Source organism: Ambystoma mexicanum, chromosome 12, assembly GCF_040938575.1.
Source record: "Ambystoma mexicanum isolate Mex_15411 chromosome 12, UKY_AmexF1_1, whole genome shotgun sequence".
NCBI classification, from domain to species: domain Eukaryota; kingdom Metazoa; phylum Chordata; class Amphibia; order Caudata; family Ambystomatidae; genus Ambystoma; species Ambystoma mexicanum.
In genome coordinates, this window is record NC_090936.1 from 152789732 (window position 1) to 152804936 (window position 15205).

The 15205-nt window shown below is 43.3% G+C and overlaps 1 protein-coding gene across 11 annotated transcripts in view; it reads right to left on the bottom strand.

The window, feature by feature from the left end:
• Positions 1-15205, bottom strand: part of FGD4 (FYVE, RhoGEF and PH domain containing 4) — a 1139208-nt gene that overhangs the window by 249985 nt on the left and 874018 nt on the right. For all 11 annotated transcript variants that reach the window (XM_069628200.1, XM_069628199.1, XM_069628201.1 and 8 more), the window contains 2 exons: positions 12435-12573; positions 3550-3608 (listed from right to left, as the gene is read on the bottom strand). In XM_069628200.1, coding sequence (XP_069484301.1) covers positions 3550-3608; positions 12435-12573 — 198 coding nt within the window. The remainder of the gene's footprint in view (positions 1-3549; positions 3609-12434; positions 12574-15205) is intronic.

Consider the following 15205-nt stretch of genomic DNA (forward strand, 5'->3'; position numbering starts at 1 on the left):
TGGGGAAGACGGGGGCAGATTGCCAGGGAAAGAAAACCAATCAGAAGAGGGGGAGGGCTATATGGCAGGGTACAGGAAGTGTGGGTTATTTGGGTGAGGTCAATGGTGAAGGTGGAGAACGACCAAGAGACCAGCGGGAGGGAGGGGCAGCAGACTGTGGAGTCGAATTTTTGAGATGAAGTATTGGCTAGAGTGTGAAAAAGGTACTGCTGTGCGAGTGTGCATAGGTGTTTGGTAAGTGTTGTTAGAAAGTTATTGTAGAGAGTGACTGTATAGTGGGTGGTATTGAGTGAAAGGCGGGTAATTGGAGGGAGGAGTGCTAGTAGAGAAATGATGTGGAAGAAGGGGTAGTAGTGTGGACAAGGGAGCAGTAGGGTGCATGAGGGAGCAGTGTGGTGCAGGAGGGAGCAGGGGGGTGCAGGGGGGGTGCAGGGGGGGTGCAGGGGGGAGCAGGGGGGAGCAGGGGGGAGCAGGAAGGGGCAGTAGAGTAGTGGAAGGATAAGTAACATCAAAGAGTGGAGTCAAGACTCAGGAATGAGAGACATTGGAGGGAAAGAAGATTGAAACGAGGAGCAAGGTGAAATAGCTAAAAAGAAACAGTAGAAAAAGGGAGAGGTGAAAGTGAGCGTGCTAGGCAGCTGACTCAATTCAACAGGGTATTTATAAAGCTCCATTTCCAACTGAAAATTAACAACTTGATAGAGAAGGGAGTGTTAGGAAGTCCCCAAGGGATTTTACAAAGAAGAGGCGTTCAGCTTTTAGGTCCTCCCAACTAGCCGAAGACAGAACTAGACAGTAGTTGTCAACCATCTGTATCGACTAACCTGGGTGTCAGAAGTGCCTGGTTTATGTAGCTGGTTTGATACAAGGCTATAGTGAAAGAGGGACAGTCTTAGGACCCACAACATTTTCAAAAAGAAATCCTTGTCATGTGAGTTGCCAGGGCCAGGCTGCTCTGGGTCTGCCTGACTGCTGTTAGGCATTGTCACAGGCCCACCTGCCGCTGCCCCCCACCCCGAGGGAAGGCACTTCCTCACAAGGCCTTGCAGTCAGCCCCCTTGGAAAGGGAAGGGGCGAGAGGAGCAAAGAGCTATAGAGAGTCTATACCTTGGTCCCAGCCCCCCACCCCCGCCCCAGCCTCAGTGGAGTACTGGTGATGTAGGAGTGACAACAAAGAGATAAATAACCTGGCACAGCATCCCTTGGGGTGCTCTGGCCCTTATCTGCTCTGCTGGCACTGGAGAAAGAAAAGAAAAGGGACATGTCTTGCTTTACTACCCATTCTATGGTTGCCGGGTCCTATGGGTGGTGAACAGAGATCAGTGACCACCTGCCGGTCTAATAAAGATGCTGTAGGCGGCCTGCTGCCAAACATTATGCCACCTCCCAGCTGTGAGAAACATGGCCTATTTGAATCGCTGTCTCAGTTAGCTTCTTTGTCCCTTGTCAAACCATGGAGCAGGAGGCAGGTGTAGGTGGTGTCAACTAAAGGGTTCATTGGACATCTCTGGGCCCAAACTTGCTGCGAGATGAGAACAGCAATAACAGAATTCAGTCGACTAAAAGGATTTTGATTCTCAGAGATCGGTCAAGGATGGTGCTGGTGTCCCATGAGATCAAGGACGACATAATGAGTGATGCCACAGGTCAAAATCTCACTGATGCACTGTTCAGTGAGTGGGTGACACAATACACAAAAAACGATCTCACATACCACATTTAGATGTCAACAACTAGATTTTTCAACTTAATGTCACACAAGGTGATTTGATTCTAAATATTCTTGAATTGTATTGAAATAATACACAAAGTGCAAGGCTGGAATACTAGCAGTCATCTTCATTGTAGATATTGGAAATATGTTGTTTTGCACCACATTGCGCTATTTTGCACACTTTAGCTACTTTGCACACAACTGTCCATTGTGAACTGTATTGTGTATGTGGTTTATGAGTCCAGTGGGTTGTGAATATGAGTGAGCATATGTGATTAGGTGTGATTGAATACATATGAGATTAGCATTTTATTGATTTTTTGCATGACAAATGTCACATAATAATGCACTTTACTGCCTTGCACCTTTTGTATTATATCAATAAAATTCAAGAATATCTAGAAACAAATCACCTTGTGTGAAGTTAAATTTAAAAGAAAATACATTGTTGACATCCAAATATGGGATAGAAGATTGGTTTTTGTGTATTGTGCTAGGACCTCCATGTTCTCCCTACCCAGAAAATAATAAATAGTGGAGGATCTTAGGTTTAAGTTCTCAGTGAGTGGGTAGCAGCAGATGGACCCTTCGCCAGGACGTGGGTAGTTTGGGTACTGTGGGAAGTCGAGGCCTCGGGGCAAGTCACTCCTAAAGGAGCGAGTTACTGAGGCACCCCTCCGATTATGAAGGAGCTGGTGGGTGGCTATTATAGTATGGGCCCCCAATAAGTTGTTGCCCTAATGTGAAAAGCAATGGCACACTGCGCTGCTCATGGCTGCAGATTGTTTGGGTGTTAGAGATGCCCAGTAATTGGCACGCCTCCTTCAGCACAGCCTATGCGCTCTCTCTTCCAGCCTCTGTTTGAGGCTCGGGGTTGGATACAAAATGCAATTACCCAAAGTAACCACTCAGGATTTAACAATTTATTGTGCTTCAAGCACAAGTGGGTCACCCTGCCCCACTTGTGTGTCCGATTGAGGGCACATTATTGCTATACGTTGGTTCGTACCTTTGTTCACTAGTACAGTGCTACCCAGGCAAGATGAGAAGTGTTGGGAATACTCTGTCAGTTATGGTTCTATATTAGAATAGAGGCCCCCATGGTGGGCTAAACTACTGTCACATGCCAAGTATTTTATTCATTTAAGCAGCACTAACTGGTTCACGCTTTCAGGGGATGCTTTTTGAGGAGATGGTCAATGCTTATCCTTGCTTCCATTTTCAGCTGGTCTGGGTTGGGCATGAATTGTACCCCCCTCCTTAGCAAGTAGTGCCCCCTCCCCCAGCTTCTAGCAGGGGCTGAAGTCCCCTCAGCTATATAAATCTTCAATTTGCCCGTCCCCATTTACAGGCAAACTACAAGCTCATGAACAAGGAAATTGGAGCAAGAGATTTTAAGCTATTACGAGGTAAGACGCACATTGTTTATTATTAATGAATTCCAGAAATGAAATTGGATTTGAAAGAAATTTAAGAAGAAAAAGACTAGGTTAAAAGAGTGAAGAACATAGTAAGTATAGATTTCTTATTAAAAACTCATGGATGCTAAGCAGAGTTACACCAAAACTTTATAGATTACATCTTCAGTGGGTGGGGAGGGCACTGCTAAAATGGGCTGGGTAATATTCACCACACTCTTGTGATGAAGTCACATAGTACAATCCTTCGCTTACCCACTCAAATCTTTATCCTTCTCCAAAATGTAGACCATGACATACCTTTCAAAGGGGGTGGGATCTATGAAGCTATTATACTGTTAGAAATGCATGTATCCACTGTGCATATACTATAGCAATAACCAAATGCATGAAGAATTCAACAATTTAGATACTCACCATATTACGAATAGCAGCGTTTGAGTGAGTTGCTGCCGTGGAGATCATTTCCAATGACTCTATGAAAATGATTAAACAACAGTATATGTGGTTATTAAGAATTTTGAATTCAGTTTGAAATGGGAATGTCGCAGTGAACAATATGGACATTAACATGTCATGTCACAGAAGGGTATGATGTGATACAGAATGGCAAATTTAAAGATGCAATCATTGTTATGTAAGTGCAGAGTATTAGCGTAGGAGTTTTATGGCCGAAGATAAACTTTTTTCTGGGCATATGAAGATGGTTGCATTAGTTAGTCTCCATAATCCCTGCAGCCATGGACATAGAAGACAAGTCAAAACAGGAAGTACTTTAGCAAATTATACAGAGGGAAGCTGTAGGAAAATACAACTTTGTCTTGATGGTATAGAAGGCTGCTCTTCTTCAGCTTCATAGCTTTTAAACCTGTCTGTGATTAGGACAGCCAATTGGCATACAACTGAAAGTCTGTAAACAAATCTGTTAGACTTTTTTATGGAGAGATCAAGGACCTCGCTCAAAATTGAAGTGCATTTTAGAATAGTGTAGCAACAGGTCAACCCCCTAAAATCCTTGCTCAGGCTCCTGCACGTTCCTCCCATCAAGACGAGTTCAGTGAAACTCGGTACCCAGTGGTTCTTCTGTGGGTCCTTAAATGATGAGGGCTTTACAACCTGCATTCAGTAGTTGGAAGCTGGGCTACACTGTCCTGAAAAGATGATAATTCTAGTTTAAATTCTAGCATCTGCACATGCATGAGACCAGTTGTTTGGAGTGGACCTGCTGGATGTCCAATTTCACAGGCATGGATGGTAATGAAATTCTCGGCAACTTTTTATTTTTTATTGATTTAAATTGCATTTGGTTACCAAGCAACCTTTTCACACTATTACATTTTTACTTATATATTTTTCATCCATTAAAATAAATTAGTATTGAAATATATGACAACCATATATCAAAAGCACTAAACCAATTAAGGGGCAATAAAATCACTGTAAACAACACAATTATTTGATATTTCTATCAATAGCAGCAGTGGACTCAATTCTATCTCCCAATGTACTTTCTTACTTTTTACACTAAGATTGGGCGGAAAGTTTTCCATGAACAATTTCCCAGATGTGCATAGCAGCTGCCGGGATCACTAATGTTTCTGCCTCAAATGGCATACTCCAGAACTGATCAGATGCATAATATTGGAATGTTTCATACCCACGTTCACACAAGTTTCCAGTGCATAGCACTGGGTTAGAATATGCCTGGCAGATTCTATGTCTTGCCCACAGAGCCTACAAAGTCTGTTCTCATGTGGTATCCCCCTCCAGGCTCCTGTATTTTCCAAGACCAATATGGTCTGTAGCCTGACTGAGGTGATAAATCTTATCAGACCCGGACATCGTCTTTTTATCAAGTATGATTTAGGGGGTCCTATCACAAAGGACTGCTGCGTATATTCATGAAACTTTCTCAGGGAGTTGAGCGGACTCCTAGCGAGTTCAATATCATAAGTCTTTGTTTTGGTCGGTATCCTGGCGATATTATACTCCAGCCAAGACGTTGGAATTGGGGTCACCCCTATGTCTTCCAGAAATTGCATAGTGCGCTTTTCTAAGTTAGAAAACCATTCACTCTTGGAGTAACGATGGGCATGTAAACCGGACAATGCAAGCAGAGAGTCAGAGCCACTAAGCTCAAACTTTATCCTGGCCCATAAGTTTGCAGAGACCTGTGACCATGAGGCAAAACGTGATTGCACTCCCAGTTCCAGCGTAATTGCCTGGACCGGGGTGGAGGCCGGTAGATTTAACAGTGATGTTAGTATTTTTCCCTTCAATCTGCCCAATACGGCCACCCATTTCCAAGGGAAGACTTCCAGTGCATATAACATGGAAGGGACTATGGAGGTCTTGTAGGCCATTATCTTCGGCTCTATACACCTTCCTCCTTGCACATCTACAGCTCTACAGCTTTTCTTAGGACCAACCATTTTTTCCACAATTTTTGGGTTACCTCCTCCAAAAGACTGGCCCCAGAAAATGTGGACCTCGTAACAATTTCCAGGTACTTATACTCTGGGGTCACTTCCACTTTATCCCCCCAAGAGACCACTTATACATTTTGTTGGACCGGGCCCCTTTCCCAAACACCATGATTTTTGTTTTCTGGATGTTTGGTCTTAGTCCAAGGGTCCTTACATACTCAGCCAGTGCCTGCAGCGACCTTTGTAGGCCAATCTTGGTTCTGTCCAAGAACACCACATCGTCTGCATACAAAATGCAGACCAGGCCCTTGTTATCATACTGCGGGGGGAATTCAGGACTTTAACCAACTTCCTTGCTAGCAGGGACAAATAAAAATTAAATAGCAGGGGGGGCCAGCGCACATCGTTGGGATGGTATCAGTTAGCGCCCCATCCTGCGAGAGACGTATTCTCACTACTGTGAAGCTATATAGGGCTTTAATGAAGTATAGCAGCGATGGATCCATTTACCACTCTTCCAACATTTCCCAAAGCTTGCCTCTCAGAACACTATCGAAAGCAGATGTGAAGTCTACAAAACATGCATATAGTGCCGAGTCACGTTTAAGCTGAGTATCTGAGATTAAAGTGACCAATCTCCAAATTGCGTGGGTTGCGGCACACCCCTTCCTGAAACCAATTTGATGATAACCCAGGAGTCCCTTGTCCACCACCCAGGCCGTAAGGATCTCCAGCAGAATGCTGGCAAATATTTTCCCGCTGCAGTCCATCATGGCTAATAGCCTATAATTTTTGGGTTCCTTCCAATTACCCTTCTTGAAAACAGGTACTAAGATTGAACTCGTCCAGGTCTCAGGAATTCTGCCAGCTTGACAGACTTGCCGAAACATCTGATCTAATAGGGAGACACATAATACAGGATCTTCCTTCAATACCAAATTTGATAGGCCATCATGACCGACTGCAGCAGATACTTTTAGTTGTCTAATTCTCGCCTCCAGATCTACCGTTTCTAAATATTCACTGACCTTGGTATTAACCATAGGTCTGGTGTTCACCTGAGTACTACAAGGACCATCGACATTTTTCTTAATGTGGTCCACCCATTTGCCTTCTGAGACCGCCACTAACTCCCTAGCTGCCTTGGGATTTGTCTGGACATTCCCCAACCAGTGCCAGAATTTCCAGGAATTGTTAGTTCTAATCAATCTATTTAGAAATGTCCACCCCTCATCCGTCAAAGAGAATCAATGACCTTTTACCCAGTTACTATACCTTCTCTTCAGAATTATTGCCTTAACTCTGTTTTCCGACCAAGTATTTAAGGTGTTTTTACCAATAATTCGTAGATCCCGATTTAGCTCTCTTTCGTCTAGCAATCTCTGGATCATAACAACGTTCTGGTCTGTGAGAGAGACTTTGGGTGATAACCCCTTTAATATGGTTCTTCCACAATATATGATCAACCATCGAACCCATCCCATCTTGTAACTGGGCCCCTGTCCCCACACTTTCTTGGCCTCTCAACTAGTCATTCAGTTTTTTAATCCTGTTTACTGACCAGCGAAGGCGATTGCCACCCGGATTTACCTCCAGCCTGCCTAGTACCTGCATCTGCTACATTTTGTAAGCTTTTCGGCCGTGAGTATCAGCACTGAATGATCACTAGCTTCAGCTACCCTAATCTCCAGCCGCAGATTTAACCTACCCACCTGAGGATTAATAAATATGAAATCTATTAGACTACTCGCCTGACCATTTGTCCAGGTAGTTGCTTGCAAGCCCATGCCCCCCCCTCCATTAATACAAAATCAAACTCAGCCATGACTTGCAGCCATTCCCTTCCCCTGCCTCCCCCTCCATTTATCATTCGTAATCGATCCCTTTCTTTTCTGTTGGGCCTCAGCACAGTCAACATTAAAGTCCCCTGTGATAAACATCATGGTATAACTAGGGAGTTTACCTACCCATGTTCTCAATTTTGATGTCATAATGTTCATGATTTCTATAGAGTTAGTCTCTCCCCCACACCCCCGGATGGTCGTGCAGTGTTTCCACTAATATAGGGTGGAGGTCTTTCCAGGGTTTGTGAGAATAGCTACTAAATAGTTTGGGTGTAGAGGGCCATGTACTAATTCAGTCAAATTATAAGGGGCTCGTGCTCCAATAGATAAACCTCCTTTAGGTCTGCCTATAACTGGTGGCTTAGCCAATCGAAATAAAAGGGTATAACCATCCATCGTAAAAGGGTCACATAGCCATGTCTCCTGCAGGCAAAAACAGGACATGGTCCTTGGATTATTCATTATTGTTATATTATGAAGAAAGGATCCATGTCCTCTTGAGTTCCAAGACATCAACAAAAAACAGTTATGTCGGGCTTCTTGACTTGTCACTGTGTTTGCAAAGGTATATTCGCCCAGCTTCCCCTATGCCCCTTAGGGGCTATAGTGATCGCCCCTTTCGGATTACCATGTTCATATACCGCAGGGTGTGTTCCCTACCGTTCCTCAGATTTATGTCGCTCTGGTACGGACACCTATATTTCAAATCCCAATAAGTTAAGAGCCACTGCCCAATTGTCCAAGCTATCTACTTTAGGCAGTTCAATTCCTGCAAAATCTGTAGTCGAGATCAGAGCTAGGTCGGGAATCATGTGGAGTAATTCCAGCAGCTATGTTCTATTTAAAAAAGGACTGGATGTAGTTGTCTTCCTCTCCACAAACTTAATGTGAGTCATGTCCACCCTCCAGGTTATATCACTCCCATGAGGATCCTTGTTCTCAGTCGAAGGTCTCAATTGTTCAACTCGATCTGCCCATGTTAGATTGGGCGCCTCCTTATCGTGGTCGGCAACTGTTATTTTATTTTGCCCTTTCGGCGTTATCACTGCCTGATCATTGGACTGCTTCAATGCTGGCAGTGGGTTTCCCTCCATACCTTTCATCTTTAGCTCTGGTAGGTTACACCACTCATGTGGCTTACTATTCATCCTAGATCTTTGATCCTTCTCTGCCAATGCCTTGGCCATGCTGTTTCCTTTTTTTGCAATGGAGACAGGGTTTTTGTGACCCAACCATCCATTGGGCCTTTAAGCAAAACCTGTCTGCTCTGGCCATCTGAGAGCGTGTTTCTGAAAACACAGTCCTATTTTCCTCTTATTTGCTGCTTTTGTTTTGGCCCACTCTCAGATTCTGCCTCCTTCACCCCTCTAGTTGTACTCCTCTTGTGCTTAGATGCTCTTTTTATGTGCCTTAACTTTCTCGGCACTGATTCTGGGGCATTGAGCAGGGATAGTTCAGCGCAAATTGCTTCCAATGCTCCACTGTCGGACTCTGTCACCACATAGGCACTTTCTTGCTCTTTTGTTTTCATCCTCGGAGAAGATGTGGCTGTCATTATGTGGTCCATCCTATCAGTTATCAGCTCCTCTTCAGCTGTGGGTGGGGCTTTTTTTTTTGACATAACGCTAATTCCACCAGGTCATGCCTTGTTGCTTTTTGTTCCTCAGCCATCATCGCACATAATTGGAACAAAGCATCTAATTTTATCTTCCAATATGTCAGAATCTATCCTCTTGCTGAGTGAATTACATGGATCTATGTGATTTTCCTGCGATGGAAATCACTGCATGCAAAAGGTCTGCATGGGAAACATATGCAATACAAACATTTTCCCATGCGGACATCCATTCAAAAAAACAACACATCCATACAAACACACACCCCCACCCACACCCCCAGTCAAACCCCCAACACACCCCCCCACCCCACTACTTACCTTTCTTTCTGATGCGCTGTGTCCCTGCGACGCTGGTTCCCTTTCACTTCCGTGATCGGGAACCGGTGCCGCACAGTCCTTTTCTTTTCTTTAATTTTTTACATTCTTGGTTAGTGAGCTGCAGCAGTGTCCCCTGAAACCCCCCACTCACTATACTGTATAGCCCCTGCAGCCTTTTTTCCTAAAAAAAAAAAAAAAAAAAAAAAAAAATAAAAAAAAAAAAAAAAAAAATTCAGGCAGCTGCAGGGTTGTCCCCGCTCACTATACTGTATAGTATGGAGAGCGCGGTGTTGCGGGGGACACCCCCGCAGCCTTTTTTTTGTTTTTGTTGGGCAGGTGCAGGGGTGTCCCACGCAACCCACGCTCACTATACTGTATAGTATGGTGAGCAGGGTGTTGCAGGGCACACCCCTGCAGTCTTTTTTTTTTTTTTAACAACCTAAAATGCATACCACAAAAGGTTCGAACTTTTGCTGTTCGAACTTTTGGTGGTATGCATTTTAAGACTTTTTGTAAGGTCAGTACTTTAGGTGCGGTCATTTTGGCCGAAACCAATTACATATATCCTTGGCCGGGGTCATCTCTCCTCTTCCCACATACCTAGTTTCATCTTCTGTTTCACTTTCCCCAGGAGCGGATTTAGAAGAGGTCATAGAAATCTCCACATTTGGCATCCTAGAGAGGTTGGACGACATCAGGTTAACTGATTCGAAATCTGCCGGGGCCATAGAATTCCTCTTGGCCACACGACAAGAAGTGAGCCGTTGTTATCAATCGATGTTATTGAGTACTGCTCTATACCACCAGTGATAAAGGGATTAACCACACTACCAGCTCGTTCACTTGCCTGCTTGTCACCTGTGAAGAACGACTTAATTTTCAGCTGGATTGATGGTGTTGTAGGGGCTAATATTTTCACCACCTTTTTCTTCCTGGGGGCAGGTGTCGCTCCAGATTTTTTCAGAGTAGGGCTTCTGGTTCTTTTTCCTCTTGTTTTCATTTTCTGTACCGTAGTTGCACCAGCTTTCTTGCTGGAGGGAGATGCCAACAATTGTGCAGTTTCTAACAATGTCTTAGGCTCCCCGCCCCAGCACTACTACCCGCCGTACCCAGTCAGCGATTTTACAAAGATAAACCTTCCCGTGATGTTGCACACTTTCCTCTTTGAGTCGGTGCGCTACAGTAGGTAAATCCACGCCTATAATTATTAAGTTCCAGTGTAAAACCGTTTTAAAAGTACAGTTAGGATTATGAATATGCCCATCAGCTGCTTCTATATAAATTGTCCTTATCTTGCTAAAGTACGAGTTTCCAGTAGGACCATGCAGTCAGGACTTACTTTTCATATGCAGCGCCGTCTCACTGCCACCACTGAACACTACCAAACACTTCTCAGCAATTTGTAGTAAAGATCCACTGTGCACGTCCTTGTTCTGAAACACATGTCTATGTGTATACATATTCTACAAATGGCAAAGAAGCTATTCCTACAAACCCTTTCTATGCCTAACTGTAGGGTATTTCTCTATTTTAACCACTACTGTTATAACTGCCCTTCTTCATTCATACGGGAAAAAGGTTGTGCCAACACTTCAAGAATGTGTTTCTAGAACCAACATGAATCTCAATCTCAGGGATAAACACAGAAATGAATCCACATTGTAGAATATGTACACACATAGACATGTGTTTCAGAGTGAGCTCTGATCATATTGTTGTGTTGTTTTAGAGAAATGTATTGTGATGTGTAATGTGTTTTGATAAATATTAAAATATGTATATTTATGATAACTACATGGTTATTCGCCCTTTTTTGGTTAAGGGGTGAATATGACTAAGTCTACATGCATCTAGGGTTACTCACTCTTAGCAGAAAGGGAAGGAAGCTGGCTTGTGGGACTCTCTAAATTTTGCGTTTCACTGTCCTCACCTACTCAGCCCCTAAAAAGAGGATTATTGTAGCTCACGATAGCTGATGAGTCTCTGAATGAATACAATTGGAAGAAAATAAATGCCAAGGTCACACTGGATGGGCTAGGCTATTTCAACCCAGGCAGCGTCACGAAATCCTGTGGCCAATCTTTTATTCGTTTTCCCTAAACGCCATCAATAAGGGAGAGATAGGTGGCACTAAGAGCTCAGCATGTTAGCGTTGGGAGGATGAAAAGCTCCATCAGCCAGGATCATCCATTAAGGACCATCTTTGAAGAGCCTTGAGCAGCACCAAGGGTTCTGCAAAAGGCAACAAGGGTATCAATTGCGCCAGTTTACTACTGGCCAATCCCCATTCCAAATTGTGTCATTTGGCTGCAGTCTAACCTCTTGAAGCAATATTAATGGTGATCTGATTCAGTATCTTGGAGGGCCCAAAGGCAAATAAAAACAGTTATCTTGTCACTGCGTCCTGAAGTCGTCAAGGGACGAGAACCCCAATAAAAATACCATAGTCACTCAATATATCACTAAGAAATCTAGATGGATTTTTTCCATGTTTCACTCTGAACATAAAAGCTAACCAGGACCGACAGCCACGTCAACCCTTTTAGCACCCTTCAGAAAACCTTTGCTTCAGCACTGTTAAGCAGGGAATTTTAAAGCCCTTAATCTTTAGCAGCCACTGTAAAGTAATTGTATGTCTTTAAAAGTGATTGCTATTAACCATTTGTTTATCTGTGATCATTATTTGAATATTAATTGCTTCAATAATGACAACACTAGTTTTCAGTAATTTGGGGAATTTACTTTATCTGGAAATGACATTATTTATCTCATTACATTTATCTTCATTGAGTTTTGTGGTAAATTGAATTTTTCCTCCCCCATCAACCGCTTGTCACTTTCCTTGAGCACAGTGTCAGTGAAACTACCAAACCAGTAATCCAAGGGATCTTTGGTTTGTCACAGTTTGCGTGGAAATTATGTTCAGGTGCTGTGAGAACCCAGGGTTTGTGGGTTAAGCAAGTGCCCACTGAACACTCACCCCTCGAGCCAAATACTACTTAGCTCGGGAGTTTTGTACAGAACAATTATATAGTGAATATTTAATCTGAATATAAATGTATTCTGGGACTAAATACAAATTGCCACAGTGCTTACTTTCAGCATCCCTCCTATCAGGCGAGCCATCTGGCAGTTTCTTTAGGTAGTCCTTCAGAAGCATCTCGTAACGGGGTATTCGTTGTACTGGCCCCAGCATGTGATGTTGCAGTGTCAAACTTCCACAAATCTCTTGTTTCTGTAAAATATATTTACATTTAGTAGATAAAAAGCATTTTAGACACAGGCACCATCAACATTTAAAGAACCACTGCAATCAGTATGTGGGATCCAAATAAAATACATCTCACTGGAGCATAGAATGTTCTACCTTGGGAGACCAGAACATATTCAATGAAGAAACTTGGACGAACACGTTTTTGTTTAATTTTCTGAGTATGTAAAGAGTTTGATGCAATGCATGAATTGGTAATCCCAGTATACTCTGAAAACACGATCATCATTTGGCAAGCATCTCCGGAGCAGAGTTTAGGCTCATCAGAAGCCATAAAGGGCTGTGGTAAGTCAGATGGAGGAGACAGGCCAGTTTTGTGCATTCTTACCAATGTTTTATTGAAATAAGTAAAAGGCCTCACTATCCCCGATCTGTAAATTTCCCTGCATAACAAAACTAACTAGGGTTCTCTTTGTCTGAAGTCCAAAGCAAACAGTCTGTCCTCCGTCCAAAACTAAGCTGCACTGACCCTACCACTCAGACAAAATATCTAAAACCCAGGAGAATGACTCCCTTCTCCTGCAAAGACTTACCCACCCTTAATATATAATTCTTAGATAGTGTTTGGTTATCTGATGTATTAAGTCATTCAGTTCTTTTAGGGGGCTTTTCCAACTCGCTGGTTCCCTTGCTCTTGACTTTGTAAAGCCCTATTCTTCAGTGTTCTTGGTCATTGAGTTTCATTTATTGTTCTTTTCGCAAGTGTCTCTAAAAGTCTCTCTTTCTGTAGTATCACCAGGGAAATAGTACCCGTCTTTAGGTTGTTCCAGCTCTCCATCTTGCTACAGTTCTTTAACGTCTCATGAGTAAGATATCCTATTGTCAGAATTCTCCTTTTCTGTTTCTATGAATGGGGCAAGTATGATAGACCAAATAGTTATTCTTATTCTCTTGTCCACTTCCTGTTTTACTGAGATGAGTAAAATTACTCCAGTAATGATTCTCGTTCTCTGCGTTATTCCTTATTTGTCCAATAATTATTCTTACTATTCAGGTCATCTCTTATATTACTGAAATGAGAAAGATGATTCCAGTAATGACTATCACTCTCTTTGTTGATTTTGGTATCACTAGGACGAGTAGGATGAGTCTCCAGATGATTCTTGCTCTCTCGTTTCTTTCTCTTAACACTGGGATGACTAGGATGATTCCTGTGATGGTTGAGCCAATAATGTTCTGTGCTTGACTTTCTTACATCAAGGCTACTGTGACGAGTATGATTCTGGTACTCGTTATACTTGTGGTCCCGCCTGGTCTCCCGCTACCTTCTGTTCCACGGGTGGCGTCTCCGGGCCTGCTTGCAGGATAGGGACTTCTCTTTGTTCGGTCAGGGAGGCTTCTGCCTTCTCTACGACTCTTTCTGCTTCTTGTCCGTAGCTCTACAGGGCCTCGCAGCAGTCTCGATGTAGTTACCAGAATCCACAGTCCACTCACAACTGGCTCTCTTCTTTGGGGTTTCCTTCCCCAGCTCTCTTCTGACTCCAGTTCTGCTGGTGCTTCCTTCACACGCCAGCCGGTCGCTTCCTCAACATGGACGATGTATTGGTTTCAAACATCTTCAACGCCAATGCTGGTTTGAAACTCTGGGGTTTCACTTCTCACTAATAATGGTCTTACTTCCCTTTTTATGATACACTGCTGGACCCTCCCCACTGAACGATTATGGTCCTTTTTCTCTTCAAGTTGAACGCTCTGCATCATTCGCTCCTTCCTACTCATCAAAGTATTGCTGGTTTCTACCCACTGAGCGATCAGTATTAATCGCTCACTTGTCTTCACCGTAGTCTTACCAGGTATTTCTTCAGGTTGGATTTTGGATCATATGGCACAATAACAAACAGTGGCTTGGTCTGCTGGGTCTTTCTGAAGCCACAATGTTACTGTTGGTCCCACAGTGAGGGATTTTGGGAGCTTCTCTTTTGGAATGGCAGTCCTTGTCCCCAAGGGGAGAGTCTCTCCCTGTGAGGTCCAGCTTGCCACCACCCCTATGGGGGAATATCACTTAGTGGGCACGACTCACAAGGAACGGCTCCCCCTTGGGGAGAAGTGACTGAATCCCACGATTCGTCACAGGGCATATTCCATGATGCTTGGATTCAAATTAAGCAGATTATTTGTGCTCAATTACTGTCAGATATCGAAATAAGGAGTAGGAACATTTTTACCCCAGTTTTAGTTCCACATTTTACATCTATAAATGGATCAAACGGGTCTGCTCATGACCTTCTATAGTAAGCAGTGTGGATATTGTAAAAGAATTTCACAGCCAAAAATAAGCATGTGAGCTAGCAAGCCCTCCTGCAAACGATCCAGTGCACTGGTAGACAACCTAGCGCCAAAGATTTCAAAGCAAAGACTTGAGTAATAAGACCAAAATGGGGAAGGCTCCCGTGCTGTGTATCTGTGTGCCTCTCATCAAGTTTCTGGACACTGAACACTTTCTAATGCCAATTAAACTATATAGCCTACAGTTGCAGTAGCAGACACTGGCTATAAAGATCGATGTTCCAATGACAGATAAACAATCTTGTTTAAAAAGGTTGCAGTCTACCAAAAGGTACAAGCTAGAAATGAATAATAAAACAATTTTATTAAT